General features: G+C 37.3%; 1 protein-coding gene across 2 annotated transcripts in view; it reads left to right on the forward strand.

Moving 5' to 3' along the window:
• Nucleotides 1-26214, forward strand: part of ERICH6B (glutamate rich 6B) — a 106492-nt gene that overhangs the window by 23607 nt on the left and 56671 nt on the right. For both annotated transcript variants that reach the window (XM_051983837.1, XM_051983838.1), the window contains exons 4-8: nt 2819-2864; nt 9268-9440; nt 12584-12628; nt 12869-12922; nt 24573-24634. In XM_051983837.1, the coding sequence (XP_051839797.1) occupies nt 2819-2864; nt 9268-9440; nt 12584-12628; nt 12869-12922; nt 24573-24634 (380 nt within the window). The remainder of the gene's footprint in view (nt 1-2818; nt 2865-9267; nt 9441-12583; nt 12629-12868; nt 12923-24572; nt 24635-26214) is intronic.

Consider the following 26214-nt stretch of genomic DNA (forward strand, 5'->3'; position numbering starts at 1 on the left):
AGCTATGCCTTGCTGGAGGAAAATTCAATATGTACTTTAAAAAATCCTTCAAAATTTATAAAACATATTAAGTTGGGAAGGAATTTATGATAGGATTCGTGACCTTGCAAAAGGATTTACCATAGCTTTCCTTTATACAGCAAGGCCTCCCAGGATATTTTGAATTATAGAATCTCAGAATTGAAAGGGACCTTAGATGTCAGCTAGTCCAATCCATCTCTGAAGCAGGAATCCCTTCTATAATTTCCCTAAAAAGTAGAGCACCAGCCTCCATTTACAGACCAATAGTGACAGGAAACTCACTATCTCCTAAGATGAGCCATTCAACTTTGGGACGCTTATAATTATTAGGATGTTTTTCTTATAAAAGAAAACTTTTTTTACATAGCTCTGACTCTTATATATGTCACTTCCCTATACAAATCTAGCCTTTTCATAGACTTCTCTCTACATATCTCACCCTTCTAGAGAGTCTTCTCTACAGATCTACCCTTTATATAGACCAGTATCCTATCCCCCTTTTAATTCTTTTCTTCAGGCAAAATATAATGCCCAGTTCCTTCCCTCATTCTTTGTACAATATCTTTTTAGGTTCTGGTAATCTTTTATTACCTTGATATTTTCCAGTTTATCAGCACCTTTATCAGGATCAAGAACTAAATGTTATATTTTAGATGTGATATGACCAGTATAGAATACAACAGGACTGTCACTTCTCTTATTATAGATATTATGTTTAAGATCATGTCAGGTTTTTTTGGCTGTCATGTCACTCTATCAACTTTTTTGAGATTGCAGTCTAATAAATCCTAAAGTCTTTTGAATAGGAATTATTGTTCATCCCTTTCTCCTTCATCCTGGTCATATATAGTTAATTTTTAACCCAATTGGAAATTGTTATATTTGTCCCTATTGAATATAATTTTAACGGGTAGGGCCTTTCTATTTTTGTTGCTTGCTGAGATCTTTTTGAAGCCCAATTCTAATATACTCCAGGAATTATCTATCCCTCCTGACTCTGAATCATCTACCGACTGGGTCATCTTGCCTTAAACCAAGTCATGGATTAAGATGTCAAATAGAAAGGAAAAAGAATAGAGCCACTGTAACGATCTATCCAAGACTTCATTCTGGGTTGACATTAATTCTTAATGACCATTTTATGAATATGATCATCCAATCAGATCCATGATTACCTATTTATATTCTTGTTTAAACCTAACTTCTTTTTTTATCTGCTTAAATATCTTGAGAGTATTTGCTAGTGTTTTATGCCATTGGCCACTATGCCAATTGCCATTATCCCAACTGGCATTATGTACATTATGTCAATACGTTAGGGACCCATGATTTTGTTGGTAGAAGAAAACACAAGACAAAAATTCCCTTCATTGATGCAGATCTCAATCCTTCTCTAATATAGCTTAAAGAACTTCCTGGGGTTGATTAAAGCTAAGTAGCTTATCCATGATGAGACTATAATATTTAACCACAGGTCTCCTATCTCTTAATCTAATAGCAACTATAACAATTAATAATAATGATAATTATTATAATAACTAGCTAAGTGTAATGGAAAGAAACAGGAGATTGAGGAATAGAGGGAATAATAACACATAGAGATAAATTATGAATTCTTTGAGTATTAGACATGGAAGGGAATTTAAAAATCACCTAATTCAATCTTTTCATTTTTTCAGTGAAGAAAGTAAAATTTGAACAAGTTAAATAAGTGACCCAAGATCACACTGAGACAGATAGGGTTAAGTGACTTTTACAGGGTCACATGTCTAGTAAGCATCTGAGGCCGGATTTGAACTTAGGAAGATTCATCTTCCTGACTCCAAGCCTAGAACTCTATGCACTATGGCATCACCCAGCTGCCCTAAACTATATTGAATAATATTACCTCTTTGATATACAAAAAAGAGACTTTATGGAAGAGACTTTATAGTTTCCAGCTATGGAACAGTGGAGAGAGCACTGCTTTCATGGTCAGAGAACCTGGATTTAAATCTTATTTGTATTGATACCCATATGACCTTAGACTCTAAGTCATTTTACTTGTCATAATCTTTCAGGTATAATGGAAGGATATTAGATAAATGAATGATTTATTTATTTACTTATTAAGTGCCTACTATATGCTTGTGATAAGCTCTGGGTAAAAATAGAAAAGTAAGACAGTCCTTGCTCTTAGCTTCTATTGGGGAGAAAACCCCTGTGAAGAGTTTCAGCTGCAAGTTGAGATGATCTCTAAGGTTGCTTCCACTTCTAAAATGATATTTCTTTGATATATGGCAATGGGACTATACATATCACATGTCATTTTACGTGTGCAAGAAATTCCTGGTGTATTCGGGGCAAAAACTGTGATCGGGGCATATACCAAAAAGGTGGGGAGAAGCATATTAGACTTTCAGAAAAGAATTTACAACCCAGCCCAAGCATTTCTCACAGCCCAAAGAGCACATTATCTGGTGAAAGAAAGAGTCAGAGACCCTGATGATAACTGAATGGGGAAGCAAAGTAGCTTTGTCTTTGAGATACCCATCATTTCTTGAAGAGCATCTTCTCAGACACTAGTTATTTTTTAAGAGAAATTTTCCAATTTAATCATTTTTAAAAGATCTTTAGATTGTGAAATTTTTACTACCATGGCATTGTCTATTCTGATGCTTGGCAATCTGATAGATAAAAATTATAATAAATTTGTCTTTCCCACTTCCATTGCCACATATGTGACATGTTGGGATTTTTTTTTAATAGAAAGAAAGATGATTTCTCAACATTCTCTCTCTTTTTTTCTCCCCTACAGAGGACTACAAAGAAAAATTGAAAAGTGTCATGAAAGTAACACCAGGGTAATGTTTCTCCATTCTATTTAATCCAGTTGCCTTTAAAACTTAATTGTGATGCTGCAGGGATAAAGTGCTAAAGAGACCTACACCTGAACAGGGAAGATTAACAACCCAGAAATTATAAGCTTTACAAAAGTGATGATCTTTTGGGCATTCATCATCCCTGCTTCTGCCTAAAAGCCAAAGTCATGGGACATCAGGACAGACAGGGTACAAAAAGTAAAAATATGTCAAGAGGCATAAGTTACCTTGACTATTCAAGTGAGCTGATAGATAAAGGCTGGGGGAGGGGAATGAGAGAAAGGTCATACAGTGATGGGATGTCATTTCTCTGAAATAGGGATTAGTTTTCCCTAAAAGGTAACATAAATGGCCTCTGACTCTTTTGGTACAGCTTCCTAGTCATGTAAAGTCATTTTAAAAATTCTACCTTAGTAGAGTTGGGGCCCCTCCAATTTTATTTCTGAAAAACCATACAAGTCATCATATGCTGACTTTTTGATCCAATATTACCAAATGAAGACAAGGGGACACTGAGTCCAGAGAACCCAAATGCCATTATATTTTTGTAGCATATAGCTACTATATTAAGGCAAAGCAACTTCCTTTTTGGTAACCATTCTGTGGTTTGTAAGCATCTCATTTCATCCGCTTCAAAGTTATAATTATTATTTATAAATTTTCTTTCATGTTTTTATTATTTTTTCTCTTGTCCCTATTACCTTATTTTCTCTTTCCACAATTCACAACCCCCTCCAAAAATGCCCCTAACCTCCCAAATCCCAATCCACACACTCTCTAAAAGTACTGCCCCAACCCCCTCCCCCAGTTTTCTTATCTCTCTACATGAATCCCAATCTTAAACTTGCACTTAAAGAATTAGGGCCCTAGGTTTGCCCCTAATAGAAGACTAAAATAAGAAAACTCTCCCTTCCCAATCCTAAAATCCTATTTTTCCTTGCATGTATTAGGGCATTTAACCTAAATGCCTTCAGAGGTAAGCCCAACTGGGTCCCTCTCCTATCTGTAAAAGAGAAAGTATCTTAGGTTAGCGGGCACATTCCCTGTTTGCCCAATAAAGATAATCACACTTTGTCTTCCCCACTGCCCATTCAGCATTACAGAAACACTTCCCTCCTACCAAGTAGTAAGAAGGTGCACAGGCCATAGAGACTTTATGATGACAACAAATCATATCAATCTGTCAGCCATACTTACTGAGGGTCAGCTCCTTCCAGAACATTGTAGGAGATTTAATGGGGCAGATGAGGGACAAAGGAAATGGAAGACAAATGTCTGCTGACAAAAAGCTTGCAAACTGACAATAGAGACAGAAGGGGGACATCAAGCAATGTTTCAAGGGCCATATTCAACAGTCGATCAACAAGTGTTTATCAGGAATCTCTTATTGGCCAGTATTTTTATAGCCACTGTGATAAATGCAAAAGACATGTAACCCCATCCTTATTCAGCTCTAGGTTGTAGGGAGACAGAAGAAGCTATTAGCCCCATGACTCCTGTGTCTGTGCCCTACCCATAAAGTTTTAATATAATTCAATATACAATACCAAAAGACCCAAAAGCTGATGGGTATGGAGTCAGCACAGCACAGCAAGTTGGAATGTGAATTTTTTTTTAGACAAGAAAAAAAGAGAGAGAGGAAGACAAGATGACAGATGAAGTCTACTTCTGGCCTCATGACTACTTTGATTTCCTATGAAAAAGACCATAATGGGGGGGCCACTACTGAGGGGAGCCACGAATGGATTTGTCAGAAATAGGAGACCAGAACAAAGAAGAAAGAGCAGTGGACATCAGGGAAATGTGATTGGTTGGAGCAATTCAAGTCCTGAGTCCCTTTAATTGACTGGACATGAACTTTCTAAGAGGTTTCCAAGAGAAACCAAGAGGTTCCAAGATTATGAATGGCACAGCTTGCTGCCTCCCTGTAATTATAGTTTTGAATTAAAGCATCTAAACTGTTTCTTGAACTGTTGTGTTTGGGGGCTTGTATTCAGGCTTAAAAGAATTGGGTCTTCTCAGGTCTGGAAGAAGCTCTTAGACCATTCAGTGATTATTTTGATGACTTTAGGGTATTTTTCTTCCTTTATTCTATGGTCATGAATAAAGAATTATGTACAGTTAAACCACACTGTTAAGATCATCTCCACTGAAATACTACAGTGAAAGAAATATTGTAGAATGGTATGCCATGAGCCATAAGAGTCAAGTTGGATAAATCTATACATACCACATCTATATACTAAGAATACAAATGCCTCTATAGAGTCAGAGGGAGCTCGAGAGAGTTTGGCATTTTCCCATAGAAGATATTGATGTTGGTTAAAATACATAATGGCTAGAGTGAGCATGGGACTACCAATCTGAGCCCTCCTGCTAGTGGTTAAATGGTGGTGGTGGGGTATATAGGATTTTTTTACGTCTGCTCATAAATAATCCACAGATTTCTCTGGAAATTAAATTTGGAAGAAATTTTACAATTTTGAGAGAAAATTTTTTCTTTTCTGTTTTATTTTGGTTTTGGTTTTTCCTACTGGGAATTCCCTTCTGAACAGAACCAATGTATTTCATTGTATTTTTAATCCACATAGTGTTCATATTGGCTGTGGAAGGAAATATGTTTCGTATTATAACTGTTTGTGTGCTTGAATTTCACTATGTATTACGTTGCTGTGTGTATTGGGAGTACAATTTAAGCTAACATGAACAATAAGGGGGTTAAATCTTTAACAGGATTGGCTGGCGTAAAGAATTTGAACTGAATTCCCAAGAAAAGATTTTTGGTACTAGAAATACTTTCTGGCACCTAGAACAAAGTTATAGAGGAATCCTTGTGTGACTTGGCAAAAGAACAGTAAGTGATCAAGGGAGATGATATGAAGTACTTACCAAGCAATTCATGGAGGCATTCAGAATTCTCTAAATTACCTGAATCAAAGTGACATACTATAGCATCCCTAGAGAAGTAAGAGTTGAGGAGAATACCTAGAAACTAGTCATCAAACCCTTAAATGAAAAAAAAGTAAGAGAAATGAAACTCACTCAAGACTTTCTTGCCAAGAGAAGTATTGTCTGACGATTCTAAGAAATGTATGTTTAAAAGAGAGTTAACTCCTAAAGGGAATAAGCTGGATACAAGCTAATGAAAGAACTCTGTTAGAGCAAGAGGTTCAATTAGACTCTCCTTCTCAGGAGAAGTGCCAAATCCACCTGGTAAAGAACCATTTGAATTCTGAATAGGATATTACAGTAGTGAGAAATAGATGGCTGATGTGATGAAAAAGAGAAAGATAAATGGAGATCAGGATTCAACCTGGTTTGCTGTTTGAAATCAGAACCTTGATTTCAGAACAATAGAATGTTTACAAAAATTGAATGTGGGATGGAAGGAAGGAAGGAAGAAAGAAAGGAAGGAAGGAAGAAAAGAAGGAGGGAGGAGGGAGGGAAGAAAAGGAGGGGAGAGAAGGAAAGAAAGGAGGGGAAGGAGGGATGTTAGGAGGGAGGAAAAGAAGGATTGGGGGAAGGAGGGAAAAAAGAGGAAGGGAAGCAGAGTAGAAGGAAAAGGAGGAGAGATGCCTACTCATATCTGAGTACTCTTAAGTGGAGAACTGGACCTTATTTTATTAGCAGCTGAATAAATTTAGGCCAATTTAGAGAAATTAGGACAGGGTCAAGGACAGAGGTCAGTCTAGACCCTCAAAACCTTAAGTCTAACCTCCTCACTACTTTTCATGTATGATTTTCACCAGGACTCATAGGATCTTGTGCAAAGAAAGTTGTGAGGTTATTGTGGGTCCTGTTGTGCTGAACAGTGGATCTCAGGTAGACATTGTATTCTAGTCATTCTTTCAGAGACATCACCAAAACATATCTTAGAAGCCTATGCACAGAATAAAAGGACTCTGTGAATTGAACATCTATCCATACTTGAACTACAGTATGTTAGAAATTCTCTGAAAAAGCTACAGATCTTAGCAAGAAGGGGGATACTGGTACATCCAGGAACAGTAAATATCTCTGGTAGGTTAACATCTATTGGAACCATCTCCAACTATTCAAGAATTAGCAGGATAGTACAGGGTAGTAAGCTAGAATTTGATACCCAAATATCCTTATGAGCCAGGTCTTTTATGATAAATCAGAGGCAAGCAGTGACATAGAGCATCACATGAACACTGAATCATTCAACTCAAAAGTGGATTCAGAAAGATATTACTTTGGTGATCTTCCAATCCCTGAATAATAGAAGGAACCCTTGAGCAAGAAACAAATACTAGCATGTTTGCATGACATGAGTACAATGAAGGCTAAAATCAAGGAGCACCACACATAATTCAAATCAATAATTTCTGACCTTCTTAAAAAATGACCTGGAAAGATTGCATTATCAAAGATGTAAGATCCACTTAACGGAATTGTTAATAAAATATCATCATAGAGGACCAAATTCCACATGCATTGACTATAACAGTAGGATAGAAAAAATCTGGAAAGATATGATTTAAAGACTTTCAAATTTTGAACATGGGAACTCAAATGTACCACTGACTGAATACAATGCATTACTTAATGGTGTTAGTCTACTTGGATAATTTCACTGTATTGGAAGATGTTGGAAAAACATGAGAAAAGAATCATCAAAGTCTAGAAGAAGCTAAACTGAACCTATTGATTGAAAAGTTTCAGTTCTATAGCGCTTTTGCCAATTATGAGTCACATAGCATCTCATAGGGGAATGAGAAATGATTTAGAGAAGAGAAACATACTCATCAGCTAGCTAGTCACTGTCAAAGAATATAAAATACAAATTTTGTAAAGATTCAGTCATATATATACAAATACATATGTGTGTATACACACATACACCCCCCCCCCCAGAGATAACTTAAACCCAAGAAGACCCTTTACCCTTCACACTGACATCAGTCTAGAAGACTTAGCAACAGCCTTGTGCTGAGAATGATGAAAAACAGATACCTACTGCATGCCAGAAGAAGACTTATTGACAATGAGATTCATTATTTTTTATGTGAATTGGAGTTCCTGGCTTTGAACTGCACTGCCACTGAAACGTTTTTAGATGATGTGAATGGAGCTCATTTCCAAATATGGACTGACAATATTTCAATGATTTTTCTTCTTAGTTGGGCCAAATTGGGTGCCGCCCATCAGAAATGGGTAACCACACTTATTAGCTATATGTCAGTATGCATTTTCTAAGCCAAGAAAGACTATTGTGGATGAAGCTAACCTATGCAAGGAATGAAGAGATTCTACGACATTTGAGAAAATGAATCATTCAACTGCAACTAAGGATCTGGAACGTAGAGGACAACTTACTGCAGACACAGTGGTTGAGATTTGAACTGGGAATGATGTACTGGACTTTACCTCTTCACACAAATAAAACAAAGAAGCCATTGGTGCTACTCATGGAATTTGGATTTTTTGCCAGAAAAATCCTTTTGGCCCTTTTGGCCGAGAGGACACAGATTGTATTATGCCCAAATAGCAGCAGAGCTCCAGAAGAAATATAATACTCATGGCCTTAATGTTCAAGAGTAAAGTTCTAATAATTCATGCTGCATATTTAAAGACTAAAGGGGCCAGTGAGCCTTTGGAGCTTGTGGGTTTATACTTTCTATATCTGGAAGAATATTAGCCATATTTTTATGATGACATAATCTTTCCCCTGGAATGCAAAAATATGCCCAACCAAGAATCAGGAGAAATCTATAGCTGCTAAACTACGGTGGAAGAAGTATTTTGCTCAGTCACATATGACTTGCTTGAATAGGATCCATTCTGATCAAGGTAAAGATTTTGAAGAACTACTTAAGGAGGTGTGGGCCTTGGCAAGAATCAGTGCACATAGTAAGCACTTAATATATGTTTGACAACCGGTTAACTGACTGAATTAAGTTCAGTTGCCAAGTAAGGCAGAAAGGTCCCTAAAGCAGATGGGGCAGTAGTTGGGAGTATGGGAAATTGATTAACTTCAGTCAGTCAGTCAGTAAACATTTATTACACATAATAATATGCACGAATAAACTCATTTGAAGCTCACAACAACCCTATGATGGGGAAGGTGCTATTATTATCCCTATTTTGCAGATGAAGAAATTAAGGCAGTTCAACTCAGGGTCTCCCAGGTAGAGAGTATCTGAGGGATTTGCATGTGGGTCCTCCTGATTTCAAGCTCCACACTCTGGGATGCAATATCTAGCTGCCTTTACCGCTCCATCCCTTCCCCACAGAAGGATCAACTTCTCATCTCACTTTTGTAAGAACGCTGGTTCCAATACTAGCGAGCCATTAAGAACTTCTGCAGCTCTTCCTACCTAGCAGTACTAAGATTCCTGTATCTGGTTCCCCTTCTCTACAGGTTGTCCCTTCCCTCCACTTCTTCATTTTTTGGAAATTCGTCCAGCTCTTTTTTCTCTATCCCAGTTCCAGTCTCTCTTCCTTCTTCGCAACTTGGAAGCACACTATTAGACATCCAAATGTCAACTTCTATTAGCTGTTCAACCCAGACTGAATGGTTTTCAGATGATTCTGGTAAGCAGAATTGCGGGGCTTCATTAGCCATCCAAAAGCTTGGGATTTATTTCTGTTGTGTGCTAGGGAAGTGTAGGTGATGCTAGAAAAATCCAATAGCTATTTTAAGCCTGTACCTGTGTCAAAATACTGTGATAAAGTGTGGTTGAGGAAAGATGGGTTGTGGTAAGAGATAGAGGACCTATATTGGGGTAAGAAAAACTGACTAGTCTCAGTGCCTCAGATAACAGTCTAAAGACTAAATTATTGAGTACTCCAATTTGCATCAGCAAAGAGTTTCCACAGCGCGTGCACACATACACACACACATACACACACACACACACACACACACACACACACACAATGTATTTCTCTAATGAAATCACTGGTAGATTAACAAAAATAATCAGAACCCATGATGCACACTAACATTGCTTTTAGGAGGAATTCTTTCATTAGACAGCCAGAGTTTCTAAGTAGCTATTTACAACAGACTGTAAGCCCCCTGAGAGGAGGGCTATATAATTTTTGTCATTGTATCCCCAGTGCTAATGACACATAATAGATGTTGAGTGGAGAGAAGAGGGCTACACAATTTTTGTCATTGTATCCCCATTGCTTGTGACACATAATAGATGTTGATGGAGAGAAGAGGGCTACACAATTTTTGTCATTGTATCCCCAGTGCTTGTGACACATAATAGATGTTGAGTGGAGAGAAGAGGGCTACACAATTTTTGTCATTGTATCCCCAGTGCTTGTGACACATAATAGATGTTGAGTTGATTGCATAATAATAATAACTAGCATTCATCTAGGCTTTAAAATGCTATACATATGTTAACCTCACTTGATTCTCACAATAACCTGCTGAAGTAGGTGCTATAAGTGTTCCCATTTTACAAATGAGGAAACAGGCTAAAAGAGATTAAATGACTTGCTCATGGTTGTATATTATCAACTGCCTTGGGAACATAGGTTTTCTTTTAACCAAGTCCAGTATTCTATCCACCATGTTCCCTAGTTACCTCCTTCAGTAGAAAGTTTGGTTTCCACAAGGGACCTTTCTTTTTCCCTCTCTTGACAATTCTTCTAGCCACCTCTTTTGTTCTTCAAGATTCAAAGAAAAGAAATATCAGGAAAGCAAATAGCCAATTTTTCCTCCTTTTTTATTCTCATTCCCTGCAATTCATTTCAAGTCAATAAGTAAGTATGAGCCTATTATGAACAAGGCACTGGGGACTACCAAGACAAAAAAGGAAAATCCCTACTCAGCAAGCTTCGTAATCATAGCCCAAAGTAAGGTATTTCCTTATTTCACTTCCTCACATGTTATCCTATTCCCCTTCTGCTTGGCTGCAGGGACTATTTACCTCAGGAGCCTTGATTACAACAAAAATCTTGGAGCTATAGGAGTAACACAATTAATTAATAAGAAAGCATACAGTGAAAACAAACCCTCTTACCTTCAATTGAGCCTAGAGCTCAAAACAGGGGAGGTGTCACCTAGCCCAATTCCCTCACTTTACAGTTAAGTAAACTGAGGGACAGAAAGGTGAAGCCACTTGGCCAAAGTCTCACCTTCTCCTCCCTCTATCTCCTGCAAAGACCTCATTCAGAAGTGGTGGCCAGAGCTGGGACTGGACTTGAGCATTCATCACTCCCACCCCGGGGCTTCCTCCACTCTGTCTCTTTAGCAGCCAACAGGATTTGCATGGTACACTTTCCTTTGGGTACACAAAGCTGAGATACACCTGGAAAAAGTACTCCAGCAAAATTGTTTTAAGCATCTTAATCCTCCCTACAATTACAGTCCAAAGACCCAGAACTTTAGGAGTGTGGTGATTCACAGAGTACTAAGGCACATTTCTCACTGTTATTAATAATTTAAATCCAACCTTAGTGTTATCGATCCATCATGAAATCAGAGCTTTATTTCATAACTGGAGTCACAGCAGCAGTAAATTAGATTTTCTTCCACACATCCCCCTCCTCCACCTGTTAAATTTTGCCAATATGATGAAATTAACAAAGGCTCCAGAAAGAGAAAAAGGAAATAAAGAAATAAGATTCACCAATCCAAGAATCTAGGGGAGCAAGCAAAATGGGATGGGGTGGATGGGAGAGAAGAAGAGGGCATGTTTGGGGTAAACTAGCTCTTTTGTGATTTTTGCCAGTCTTTGTGACTTAGATTATGCCCCATAATCTAGGGCCATATCAAAGTCAGTAGACCCCAGGAAAAAAATCAAAGCAATTCATCTAAATATTCATAAGCAGGGATTTTGAAAGCCATCTCTCTTGGGCAATAACCTAGAAAATTCCAAGGCTGAGGTTGAAAGGACCTGGAAGAGAGAAAATAGGAATAAGCAGTGGGGTGTGGAAAAAGGGGGCGGGGGAGGAGATCTTTAGAATGAAACTTAATTCTGATCCTATGTGTTCTAAAATCATGAATTTTTGGCCTGCTCATCCACATCAATTTAAAATTGGATAGCTAAGGTTTGTTTCTGAGGATTCTTCTTTTTTTTTTTAATTTTTTTTAAGATCTATATTATGGAAATGCTTTATTCCATTAATTTTAAAAATATATAAATTTTTTAAATAGATCCTCAATTTAGAGTATCTATTTTAGTTACAATATCCTTGCAAAAGATCTTTATTACAGTACAGGAGTGCTTTTATATGTATCCAGAGTGAAGATGCTTCCGATGCTGACTTTTGTGAGATTAACAATTTTTGTCACATTAGTATCTTTTTCTCTATTCCTGCTACCACCACCCTGATAGGAGTCTTTAGCTCCTGTTACTACTAATTTTTGAGCAGAAATATGACAATTAGATATATTTTCAAGCAAGTAAACTATTTGGTCAATAAAGGAAGGATCTGTCATTGAGTTGGAGGAATGAAAGACAGACTGTCCAGCACTGGAAAGCATACCCAGAACAAAGCCTCCTTTCAGAATCAACCATTTACTCAGGCACCTCTTAGAATGTTGACAAGATTGATTCTACAGTCTGGGCTTGCCCAGTAGAAATCCTTCCATCTTGGTTGCTGTGTGTTCAGAGTAATAATAATGAATCCCATTTATATAATATTTTAAGGTCTCTAAAATGCTTTCCTCAAGACAGGTGAATAATACAAATTTTTGTATCCCCATTTTACAGATGAAGAATTCAGAAGGAATCATTTTTCCAAAGATCATTTGATTAGTAAGTATCTAAGCCAAGGAGTAAAAATCAGGACTCCTAATTTCAAATTTCAATATTTCATTTCTAAAATGCCTTCTCTCCAGATGCTCTTGCTAATTGAGTTGCTTCTGGACTCTGAAACATAATGACTCCTTGGGATGAAAGGAATTTTCACTCCTGAACCCACCACCCTTCCCCTTCCTAGTCACCCAGTAAATCATTTTCACCCTATATCTTGTCTTCTCTTATTTCTTTTTTCAGAAAAGGATCGCTTAGACAACATTAAGTTAACTCCCGCCATTCGAAAAAGAAGAAGTAAGCGAAAAAAGTATATGATATGATAGATTGGGACATTAGTGCTAAAATGCTGGGACACTTGGGAAGGCACAGATGGGTAACAGTTTGTGTATCACCTTCCTGCCTTGAAAAGAGGCAGTAGGTCACAGAAGGGAAAGTGCTGGATTTGGAGGCAGAAGACTTGGATCCAAGTCCATTTCTGTCATTTTCTATCTTGGATAAATCATTTCTTGTAAATTTAGGGAGTTAGATTAGATGATCTCTGAGGTCTATATCTAGGATCATATAATTTCTAAAATCCCTTCCAGCTCCTAAGTTAAATCTATGATCATATGAACAAACTACAAGTATAGAAAATGGCCTGTTTTAGATAAGTCAGCATCCATCATCAGCCTGGCACCAGACAGACTGTGAGCACTCCTGACCCACAATCCTAGAACTTGAGCCATAGAATTCTTTCAAGACTAGAGATAGATTTTGATCAGCATTGGAGGGAAGTACAAGACAAAGGGCCTCTCCATGTTCCAGAAATCCAACTACAATGTTTTTTTTTTAATCTGAAATGAGTTAATTCTGACCAAAGAGAAAAAAAATTGCTCTTTCAGATATTAAAAGAAATTCTGTGAATACAGAGAAAAAGCACTTGAGGTAACAAAAGGAGAGGAGAGGACAGGAGAAGAGAGGGTAGGAGAAGGAGAGGAGGAGAAGAAAGGGGAAGGGAAGGGAAGATTGGGGAGAGGAAGGGAAGGAAGGAGAGGAGAAGGGAGGGGAAGAGAGGGGAAGAGAGGGAAGGGAGGGAAAGGGGGGAGAGAAATAGGAAAAGGGCAAGGCTGTTGAATTAGGAAGAAAAACTAGAAAAAGGCAAGGCTGTTGAATTAGGAAGAAAAACTAAGAAAAATACATGGAAGTTGTAAAAGAACCAATTTAGGCTTGATAAAAAAAAATCCAGATAATTAGGACTATGACAAAATGGAAAGCATTGAAGGTAGTAGGTCCCCTCCCCTTGAAGTCTGTTATACAAAAGAGTTGGATGTCACTTGGTGGACATGCTATAGAAGGATTTCTTGCTCAAATATAAGTTAGAAAGCATCCAGTCCTGTCCAGTTCTGAGCTTCAATGATTCTAAGAAGAGCTCCTAGCTCAGCCAATAGGAAAACATCCAAATGAAAGAGCCAGGTTGAGAAGAGTAGGACCTATGGAATTCTATTTTCTGTTTTAATAAAGCTGGTTTATAAGCCTCCACAATTCCAGTCACTTCAGTTCATGGATAATGACTTTTTAACAGTCTTTGTGTCTATAAGCTTATTATCTCATTGAATTAGAAGCAAAAGTTGGACAGAAATCCAAAACAGGAAGGTTAATTATAGTCAAACTTTCAGTCCTGGATTCTATACCAATTCAAAGTGCATTATGACTTATTTATTTTACCTGGTTTGGCATTTAGACAGTTCTCATTGATGTTAATAAGTTAATTGTTAGGTTGAATTCTGTAGTTCTGAAAACTGCTGTTCAGTATTTAGAACTGCCAACTTCATTTTCTTCCTTCACCAAACTCCTACTTCTTTTTGAATAAATGAGTATTATTCAATACAATCCTATTCAATTAAAGTAATCACAGGTGTTAGAAATTTGCTGAGATAATTAGTGCTACAGCCAGAATCCACTGCCAATCTAACAGGATGAAAAGGGAAAACAGCACTATCCTTCTACATATCTCTGAAAAAAGTCTGGTTTTGGAATAACTATTTCTGGGACTTCCCCCCAAAAAAAAAATAAAAACAGATATATCTCAACAATTTCTCTCTTACTTTATGGCATTCTCAAATGAGAAGTTGCCAGATTTTAAAATTATATTCTCATGTTATCTTCTAAGCCCATTGAGGTTTGCTGTGGGATTGTAGAGGGGGGGGGGGGGGGGGAGAGAATGCTCTGTTTTTTCCTTTATAAAGCTGCTAACTGCAATTTTTGTGTAAAATCTTTTGTGAGCACAGAACATTTAAAGGAAAAAAAATACTTCCAAATACCAATTGTCTTGTTGTGGTGGTGGTGGTGGGCAGATATACATGTCCAGGTGGATGTCTTCATGAACAGAGCCATAGACACAGAAGATGCAACTCCCTGAACAAATTTGGCTTAGCCCCTTATGTGCGGTTGATGAAAAAAGAGAAATGAAAGACTGAAAGATCCTTCTGCTTATCTTTGGTAAGCAAGAAGAATACCAGATGGCCACCTGTCTGCAAAAAAAGATCCTCTTCTAAGATATCAAGCCAAGACTCTCACTAAGAATTTTCTTTAATAGTAAAAATGAGAGGGAAAGGACCTAATGTCGATTGATATTCTGAAGAGCTAAAGTTTCCTCTAAGACAGTGTAGGGATATAGTTGAAGTACATGCTGATTTTGGGGGCTCTCCTGAGGCCCTCAGGGATCATTGTGATACAAGAGGAAAGAGTTAGAACTGGAACCTCCTGATTTCCCTGGAACCACAAATTTCTCTACTAGCCACTTCTCCCAACGATATTCCTCTCACCACCTTCATTCTCCCCAGCATGAAAAACCAGTGCAAAGTCAGAATCAGAGTAGGTAGGATTCAATTTGCACCCAGCAATGGCAGAATGGTTTCATATCTCTCTTTGAATACATAGTGCAAAATAAATTATAGCACTGACCTTCTGGCCCTGGAGGTGTCTGGATTTGCTTCATGCTGGTTCTCCTTCTGTCATCTACTTTGGGGTTCAAATGGGCTGTCAGAATTGTGCCCTTTTCATCCTTTCTTAAGCTATCATTAGGAGCCATGAACAATGAGAAGTTAGAAGACAGGAGACCTTTGAAAAGCTGAGGAATGAAAGCTGGTGGCCATCAGTAAGATTTCTCGGAGGACAGATGTCCAGAAGAAGAATTCCCACGTGGATTCAAGGTAACCCACTTGCCCACAAATGTGCAACAAAATGGAAGCGTGGATAGAGTGCTAGATCTTTTTTTTTTTTTTTCTCAAGTTAGTTTATTAAGTGCAAAAGAGCCCCTGAGGCACAGAGCCTAGGGTGGAGCGAACCAGGAGGAGATATTGTGCTGCAATTGCTCAAGTGTCCTAGGCAGAGATCAGCATCTTTCTGAGTTCAAATCTGGCCTCAAACACTTACTAAGTCATTGGTCAAGTCACTTAATCCTGTTTGCCTCAGTTTCCTTATTTATAAAAATGAGATGGAGAAAGAATTGGCAAACCGTTCTCAGTATCTTTGCCAAGAAAACTCCAAATGGAGTCATGAAGAGTAAAAAATGATTGAAAATGACCACCATAATGCACTTTGTAGGCAAAGGTAGATACAGACACACATGAAATCCATTTCTCTTGCCTTGGGATTAACATATTTCTATTTGCCAATTGTCAGTTTTAGACACCATTCCTTGAGATAATGTTTTAACCTTCAAAAAAATTCTGATTTTTAAGATTTCAATCTTGGACAGTATTATCAAAAAAACTGGTATTTAAGATTTCAATCTTAGGAAGTGCAGTCAAAGAAATTCTGATATTTAAGATTTCAATCTTGGACAGTATCATAAAAAAAAAAACCTGGTATTCAAAATTTCAATCTTGGGCAATATAGTCAAAAAAAATCTGAATATTTAAGATTTCAGTCTTAGGCAGTATAATACAAGGGAAAGATTATTGAGCTTGAAGTTATAGGACCTAAATTTAAATTCTATCTCTGTTCCTGAACTACCTGTGTGAATTTGGGAAGTCTCTAGGTCTTGGAGTTTTACTTATTTGTAAAATGAGAAAGTTGAACTAGAATGATCTCTAACATCCCTTCCAGTTCTAGATATATGATCTTTTTGGATTGTTTACATAATAATAGAATTTCAACCTGGAAAAGACTTTAGATCTCCTCCAACTCTTTACTTTTTTAAAAACTGAGACCCAGAGAGAGCTAAATGACCTACCTCAAAGTAGCAGAGGAGGGACCAAAACCCAAATGTCAAAAGAGAAGGTAAAACAGCATAGCTTATAAGAAGGGAGCAAATGGGACCAGCTATTATGCTTCTGGGTACTAGGGATATATGCTCCTCATTTGATTCCTCAGGTTTCAAAGGCTTTTAAAACTCTTCATTGTTCATGGCTCCTGGTGATAACAGAGAAAGGATGATTCAGGTCCTAAGAACCCATGTGAAACTCAAGGCCAATAACCAATGGCAAGCCAGCATGAGGTATGTGTTACTTGGGTTCTGTCGTGGTAGTGTACCCCCACACTCCTCCCCTGCCATGTGTCATGTTATGCTACTGCCATAGATCTCATCAACCAACCAACCAACTCCTGGAGGAGACTATGATGACCTTCAGATTCAGCAAGCACTGTATTACTTAAGTCCTGTCTTGGATATCTCACAGGAGCATAGATTAAGAACTAAATCATACCATAGAGACCATCAACTCCAGCTCTCTCATTTTACACATAAGAAAACTGAAGTAAAGAACATTTGTGTGACTTATTTGGGGGTCTTGCTATGCTAGTCAGTCTCTGAGGTGTGATTTGAATCCAGTACAAGTGCTTAAAGTGACTGATGGCAGCTAAGTCTGAGAGAAATACACAGGCATAATGGAAGAATGCCATTTTTCCTCACCACTTATATCTAAAAAATCATTAAGATGGGATGAGTTAAAAGGTATCTATGGAGTTTCATAAGATAAAGGTGAGGATGATCATTCAGGAGAAGCCAATCCCAAGTCACTGGGATAATTCCACTCCTTCCACCCGTTTCAACAATATCACTCCTGCTAAAGTCTACTGTAGTCTCAGCACCTATCTTCTTAAGTAGATAATAACATTCATAGTCCAGTGAAAGTTAGCCTCTGTATTATTCTCAAAAGAAATGAGAAATTGCAAAAAATTTAGTAAACTATAAATGCTCTTTAATCTAAGGCTATTAGATATGTATCCTGAGGAGTGCAAAGATAGAATGAATGTTTCCCAAAATAGTCATAGCAACAATTTTTGTAATAGCAAAGAACTGAAAGGAACATGGGGGTACCCATCCAATAGGGAATGGCTAAACAACTTGTAGTAAATTAATATAAGGAAATATTATTGTGCTATAAGAAAGTATGAATAGGAAAAAGTAAGAGAAACTTGGAAAGTCTTATAGTAACTAATGCAGAAAAAATAAGCAGAAACAGAAAAACAACTTCTATGGCAATCATAATAAAGTAATGGAAAACAACTATGGAAGGAAAACTGCAATATTTGAGTTAATACAATGGAAAGAGAAAGAAAGAAAGAGAAAGAAAGAAAGAAAGAGAAAGAAAGAAAAAAAAAAAAAAGAAAGAAAAGAAAGGAAGAAAGGGAGGGAGGAAGGAAGGGAGGGAGGAAGGAAGGAAGGCTTCCAAAGGTTGTCTCCTAGACAAGAAGAATGTATTGTCTGAAGCTTCAAATTCCTCTGATGAGACACTTGACACTCAGGTCTTTTGTCTCTAAAAGCTTTTCATATCTTACCTGGGTTACAATGTTTACTCCCTCTACCAATGCCTTTGAGAGTTTCTTTAATGATCAAAATGAAATACCATTGTGTGAAAAGGTTCCTTAATCTCATGTAGATACAAATGTTCTATATCTTTTGGGAGATGGATACTAGCTTAATGCTTTAAAATTAATCTTGTTAATGAAGGCTACCTTTAATTCTTGATGCTCTCTGACAAGAATCAGAGAGGGAAAAATGGAGAGAATAATCACTTAATATTTGCAAAACACTGTGCTAATAGGTTTATAACTATTGTTTCATTTGATTCAATATTCTAACATACTTCTTGCTTCCTCCTGTTAGTCACAGGACAACTCCACTTACGCCATCAGCATTAGCTACCCTTTGAAGTTTACAATAGATTTCACATATATATATTTATATGTAGTATATCATATTATGTTATAGATATTATGTATGTGTATTATATACACACATATATACATAAATATGCACATGTACATTATATATGTAAAATTTGAACCTCACAATAATGCTGTGAGGAAGATGTTACTATTAGAAGTTAATTGACTTCCCTAAGGTCACACAACTATAGTAAGTTCCTGGGAAAGGGAATTAGAAACCAAACCGTCCCAATTTTAAAGTCAGCACATCCGCTATTACAAACTTCCTCCCTGCCTCTGGTTCTACTATATGGTTCTTAGGTAAGGTCCTTTACTGGTTTCAACTGCAGTTTTTTAATTGGCTTTTTGGGGTTGTTGTTTTTTTTAATTGGACCAAGAGATCTGTTGGGAGATATAGCAGGCAAAACAATCATTTTGCCCCTTCAGTTTGTACTTCCTGGAAATTGCCAGCAAACTATGGTAATTGGAAGTATTCTCTCCAATTACTTCTTAAACAAGTGGACTATGTCTAGGGGTCAAAACTAAAGATAGATCCAGTAATGCCTAGGAAGATGCATTAAATTGAAACCCCCATGATGGAGTTATCCTGCCACTGTAATGGTAACACAAAAAATATCCCCACTATTGCCATGGCAACTATTCCCCAAACTATCTGCTTTGTATGACCCCCTAATTTTGAATCAGTGCATGATAATCTCTTGAAACAATGAACCGCACTACTCATACACCATGGAACAGCTATTCATGATTATTATTTTAGACAAGCCCTTAGATGGATAGATCCTATAATATCAAGAGAATCTTCTGGCAGGAATTGGGAGAAGGGATTATTAGCATGCAACCACAGAAAGTGTATGCAACTTCCACTGAGAAATAGTAGAAGAGGGGACAGTTGCTGATTGATTACATCAATGAATTGAAGCCAATCCAGTACCAATATATAGAGAATAGGCTTAGTATCCAATCAGCTCAAAGGATTTAGTAAACTACATCCTAAGCCTACAATAAATAGAAGAAAATAAACAACTAACAAGGCTTTTCCAAAACTGTGACTTTCTGGGCTGACTCCTAAGAGGAGGAAAATCATTATTTCAAGAGATTATCAGTGCACTAATTCAAAAGTTAGGGGGTCATACAAAGCAGATAGTTTGGGGAATAGTTGCCATGGCAATAGTGGGGATAGTATTTGTGTTACCTTTATAATGGCAGGATAACCCCATCATGGGGGTTTCAATTTAATGCATCTTCCTAGGCATTACTGGGATCTATCTAGTTTTGACCCCTAGAAATAGTCCACTTGTTTAAAAGGTAATTGGAGAGAATATTTCCAATTACCACAGTTTGCTAGCAATTTCCAGAAGAATGAGATCAATCAGTTGCTTTCATATACTATAACAGTCCAACTTATTGAAGACCCAATACTTTACTACTCTACAAAAGGATTTAAGTATTTAATGAGCTGGAGAAATAAATCTTGCTAGAGTTCATCCAAGAGAACCAAGAAAGCTCTGTTATAGTTTCAAGAATAGGAGAAGTAAAATCTCCCAATGTGATGAGTCAGATTAAAATATAATTTGGAAATGTTTAACAAAATAAATAAAAATAGAACATAAATAATGTTAATTTGTGGTTCTAATATGCTATCCAGTTTAACAACATTGTGTAGTTGGGTAGACTGAGTTAAAATCCTTTCTTATTAGCTCTGTAACTCTGGGCAACCAGTATGCCATGGATAACTAGATTTAATTGACTTTTAGAAAAATTATTTACTAAGGTCAAATAATAAGACTTTTTCACTACCTCAGTGTCTCAGAGGATTAGATTCAATGGCTTAACTCTAAATCTATAATTTTGTAAATAACAGAGTAAAAGCCCACTCTTTTGGATTCTGGGGGCCAGACCTTTGTAGTCCATACCAATGTGAGATGGTTCCCTGAATGATGTTCAGATAACCATTTCTTTATAACCATTTATCCTGGTCTGAAGTACATGTTCCTTGGTCTAGGGTCCCCAGATGGGTCAAACTTCAGTTAAAGGCAATCAGGGGAGCAAGTAATAGCTGTATTGTTTCACCTCCAAATCTCAAGTGTATGTCATTGGACAAGTTAGCAAAGTCAAAACACAAATGATACTATTTAGAAGAAGTGCATAATGCAGCAGATGTTGAGTACCCATTAAGATCTGAGATGATTCCCATTGCTAGGGTGTACCTAGTACAATATCACTTAATTACAATGATAATTAGACACACTTGTATGGAGAATATGTGGCAATAGGCTGTCTCACTACTGCACCAGAAGTCCTTTTCTTCCTTATGGAACCTATGAGAAATAATCCTTAGGAGTAATGTCTGGTAGTTGGACCACTCAGCTAGGATTTAAAGTTCTATGCCTTCCTAGAATCCATAGCTACATACTTTTCCCCAACATGAAGAGTCAATCACCGAAGCTGCTGTCATCCTCAGGCGATTGCCTTTCCACATCCCTCCTTTGCTGTCAGCTATTGCCATCTCTAGTGGACATTGCATTCTTCTCCAATCAATAATGGATCTTGTGATGAAGAGAGCCATCTGCACCCAGAGAGAGGATTGTGTGTGGATCACAACATAGTATTTTCACCTTTTTATTGTTGTTTGCTTGAATTTCGCTTTCTTTCTCATGTTTTTACTTTTCTTGTGCAGCATAATGATTGTGGAAATATGTATAGAAGAATTGCACATGTTTAAGATATTGGATTCTTAACAAAAAGAAGCAATTGTTCAATTCAGCAAAAATGTATTGATTAAAACTACAAATAAAGAAGCTGGGTATAGAAAGACAAAAAAGAAAGTCCCTGCCTTCAACTATCTTATATCTGTTCAAAGAATAGTTTGCATAAATCTAAAAAACTCTTAGATTTAAGAAGAGTTGAGAAGACTTCTGATAAATATAGGATTTTAGTTGAGACTTAAGGAAAGTGATAAATGAAATGAGTAGGACCAGGAGAACATTGTATATAGCAACAGCAAGATTATACAATGATCAATTCTGATCTTTCCAACAGTGAAGTGATTCAGGACAATCCCAATAGACTTGTGATGAAGAGAGCCATCTGCACCCAGAGAGAGGATTGGGTGTGGATCACAACATAGTATTTTCACCTTTTTATTGTTGTTTGCTTGCATTTCACTTTCTTTCTCATGTTTTTACTTTTCTTGTGCAGCATAATAATTGTGAAATATGTATAGAAAAATTGCACATGTTTAAGATATTAGATTACTTGCCATCTAGGAGAAGGGGTGAAGGAAAGGGAAAGAAAAAAATTTGGAACACAAGATTTTGCAAAGCTGAATGTTAAAAATTATCTATGCATATGTTTTGAAAATAAAAAGTTTTAATACAAAAAAGAAAGAGAAAGAGACTTAAAGAAAGTCAGGATCTGTTGATCCTTCCCTGAGATGACATATACCTCTTCTCTCCCCATTGTAACTATAACTAGTAAAGGATAAAAATATAGCCCTGAGTCTCTTGATCCCATCTTGAGCTTTTTCTAATAAGCCTTACTGTCTCTTTGGGTCCCAAACTCTGAAAATGAATTGGCTATGTCTGACTTTCCCTAAGTATCTCTCCTCCTTCCAAAGCACATATTTAGACATCCTCAATAGAAAAAAGTACAGGTTCCTCCTGACCTTTCCACCTATTTTGTTCCAGGATTTATTTTGAATTATACCAATTGATGTGGTATAGTTGGTTGTGTGGCCAACCTAGCACAGAACCTGATTGTATATTCTGTGCCATGGTCTGTCCAAAGATGCATAAAGAGTCAGTCAATAGAACTATCTGATGGCCAGACAAGAGCCCTGAGTCAAAGGTGCCAGATATCAATTGATATACCAAAGTGTGAGGCTGAAAATTTCCAATATATGTCAGCAGGAAATCAGATCATCCAACAACAAATTTCTGAAAAGGTTTACTCTAAATTGGAATCTGGGTACAAAATAACAGGTCCAAAGACAAAGAAATAATCAAAATAGGATAAAAAGGCAAGAATTAATGAGTTTAGCTGCCCCAGGCTTTAAGCTTCCCTCAACCAATGACTGCCATTGGTGGCTCATTATCCATCATCCCACTCCCATTCATTCAACTTCTCTTCCTCTCTTGCTATTGTATGTAAGGGAAGTAGATAGATTCATTCAGCATTGTCCCCTAACACAGCAAGGTCAAATCTCTGGATCTCTACAATGTTTGCAGGTAACATTTCACTTATCAGTCAGCTCTTATCTGCCTCTGCCTTAACAAAAAGAAGCAATTGTTCAATTCAGCAAAAATGTATTGATTAAAACTACAAATAAAGAAGCTGGGTATAGAAAGACAAAAAAGAAAGTCCCTGCCTTCAACTATCTTATATCTGTTCAAAGAATAGTTTGCATAAAGAAAATACAGAATTATAGTAAATTCTAGAGGGAGGGAGCCCTTGGAGCTGAGGGTAGTGTGAAGGGGATTGGGAGTGCAGAAATTAGATTGACCTTAAGTAGAATGTAGTATATGAGCTGTTTTCTGAAGAAAGCAAAGAACTCTTAAGAGATAAGGAGGAAATACATTCCAACACAATTCTGTGCAGAATTGATGAGCCAAGTGGTCAGAGCTAGAAAAAAATCTGTTCTTTCCTATCAGGAAAGTGGCTTATTTGTCTTGCAACCCAGTTTGTTCTTCATAAGCTTAAGTTTGCTCTTTGCATCATTCAGACTATTGGGTCTCTATGCTGAAGCAGAAAATACACGAGTGATTGAAAAGTTCCACGTTTCCTTTTCCTTGAGCAAATTAAAAATTTACATTTTTTTGTATAGCTATAACCACTCTCCATCACAAACAAGAGCATAGGCATCCATATTACTCTTTCTAAAGAAACCCATTAAAAATCCACCCTTTTCACCTCCTTAGCATAAATACAACCAAATTAGTCATTTTAAATTGATTCAGTGGATTTATTTTTAATTATACCAATTGATGTAGTATAGGAGTGCAGAAGTGCTGAACTCCTAAAAATACATTGGAGTTCCAGATCTCCCCATATGGGCCACCAAATAATGGAGTACAAGGATTAAACTCCAAAATATATTGGGGTTTGGGGATGGCATCACAAGGTGTCTCAAAAGAATTTGTAGGCTTAGATCATCTCCAAGAGGCAATGATTTTATTATGCTTTTAGCAGCAGACTAAGTTCCAAAAGAGAAAACCATTAACAAGGGGAAAGGTGATAGGCGAGGTTCCCTAGAGGAACTCATCATTAACAAAGGGAAGATACAATAACAAGGGGAAAGATACCATAAGGTGGGATAAGTTCCTATCTAGGAAGAAGTTAAGAAGTAAGGCACCAGGAGGTTCTTTTATAGGATAAAAATGACCTGAGGGGTTGACATCTATAGCTTGGTTTTCTGATCAGCAATTGTGGGGTCAAGATAATCTTGTCAATGCAAGAATTACACAAAGAATTCAACAAGATATGACTGCAAGAAAGACTCACTTAAAGGCAACAAAGGGGCTCATTTAAGGACTAACTAATTCTGTTAATATCTCTCCCAGATTGCTTCAAAAGAGAGTAGCTATGGAAATTCAGCTTAGCCCTCTTAAATTCTGCAAAAAGCCTTCTCCTGTCAATGACTCTCGTAGATAATAAGGCACTGGGGTCTTTTTGCTGGGGTTTTATTTATCCTATCACTGATGATGCAGGAATGTTGATTTTAAAGGATTATTTCTTTTTTTTTCCCTATTTCTATTTCTTCCATCTTGTGAAATACCATCTGAAAACACAGAAGACACTGCGACACAAATTCAGCCACATTTGTTCAAGGGTTTATTAAATTTTCCTTTTAAGGTAAGGCCATAAATCCCTCAGATACTTTATAGTCTTAAGGGAGGGAAGGAGATAATAACAATAATAATAGCATTTACTTAGCCCTTTAGGTCTGGTCTGCATTTAATCTGATGCTCATGTCATCCTTGTAAGGTAGATGTTATTATTATCCCCATTTTACAGGAATGGAAGTTGAAGTGGACAGGGGCTAAAGTGGGTTCTCCAGGGTCATACAGCTAAACTTGTGTCCGAGGAAGGATTTTAATTCAGGTCTTCCTGAGACCAAGTTCAGGACACCATTCCCTTCACCACCCAGCTACTAATAACCAGCTGGGACTTGGCTAGAGCAGTCCTCTGGGAGAGAGGAAAACCTAAGTTCAAATCTCTTCTCAGAATTTACTAGTTGGTATTCCAAAGAGATCACCCTGTGATCCAGCAGTGTTACTACTGGGCCTGAATCCCAAAAAGATCATAAAAAAGGAAAAAGGACCCACATGTGCAAAAATGTTTGCAGCAACCCTCTTTGTAGTGGCTAGAAACTGGAAACTGAGTGGATGCCCATCAGTTGGAGAATGGCTGAATAAATTGTGGTATATGAATGTTATGGAATATTATTGTTCTGTAAGAAACTGTTATGCCACAGTTCTCTTTTACTGTCCTGCCTCAGTTTCCCTAATTATCCTGACACAGTTTTGATTCAGTTTCTCTAATTGTTCTGTTTCAGTTTATAATTATCAGCTCAAAGCTCAGTCTTGCAAACCTTCCCCTCCCTCTTTATCAGAATATTGATAAGGATAAAAGATCTTATGTTTTAGAATATCAGAATGCCTCCCCCCAGAGCTGGGGTGCCTCCCTTTGATTATGTCATCTCATCTCCAGTGGCTCATCCCACCTTGTCAGAGTCCCATTCTGCTGTCAGCACCCTGACTCCGCCCCTGCCTCAGTTTACCCCCTGAGTCTGAGCAATGTGTATATAGGTCATTGAGAACTCATATTGTTTGCTGGATTCTTGGAGACGATAGTCTCATTCATCCCTGGGAACCAAATCACAGATTCCATTTGGTCCCAGTATCTCTCTCCCTTTTAAATAAATTATTAAATACTCTCTAATCTCTATCTTGCCTCAGTTTCTCTGGCATTATAAACGAGCAGCAGGATGATTTTAGAGAGGCCTGGAGAGACTTAAATGAACTGATACAAAGTGAAATGAGCAGAACCAGGAGATCCTTGAACATGGCAACAAAAAGATTATATGATCATCAATTCAAATGGACATGGCTCTCTTCAACAATCAGATGTGATTCAGGACAGTTCCAATGATCTTGTGATGAAGAGAGCCATCTACATCCAGAGAAATGTGGAGCCTGAGTGTGGATCACAATAGTATTTTCACCAATTTTTGTTGTTGTTGCTTACTTTTTGTTTTCTTTCTCATTTATTTTTCCTTTTTTGATTTAATTTTTCTAATGTAGCATGATAAATGTGGAAATATGTACACAAGAATTTCACAAGTTAAAAATATATTAAATTACTTGCTATTTAGGGAAGGGGAAAGAGGAAGGGAGAGAGAAAAATTTGGAACACAAGGTTTTGCAAGGGTC

Source organism: Antechinus flavipes, chromosome 3 (genome assembly GCF_016432865.1).
Source record: "Antechinus flavipes isolate AdamAnt ecotype Samford, QLD, Australia chromosome 3, AdamAnt_v2, whole genome shotgun sequence".
NCBI lineage: Eukaryota > Metazoa > Chordata > Mammalia > Dasyuromorphia > Dasyuridae > Antechinus > Antechinus flavipes.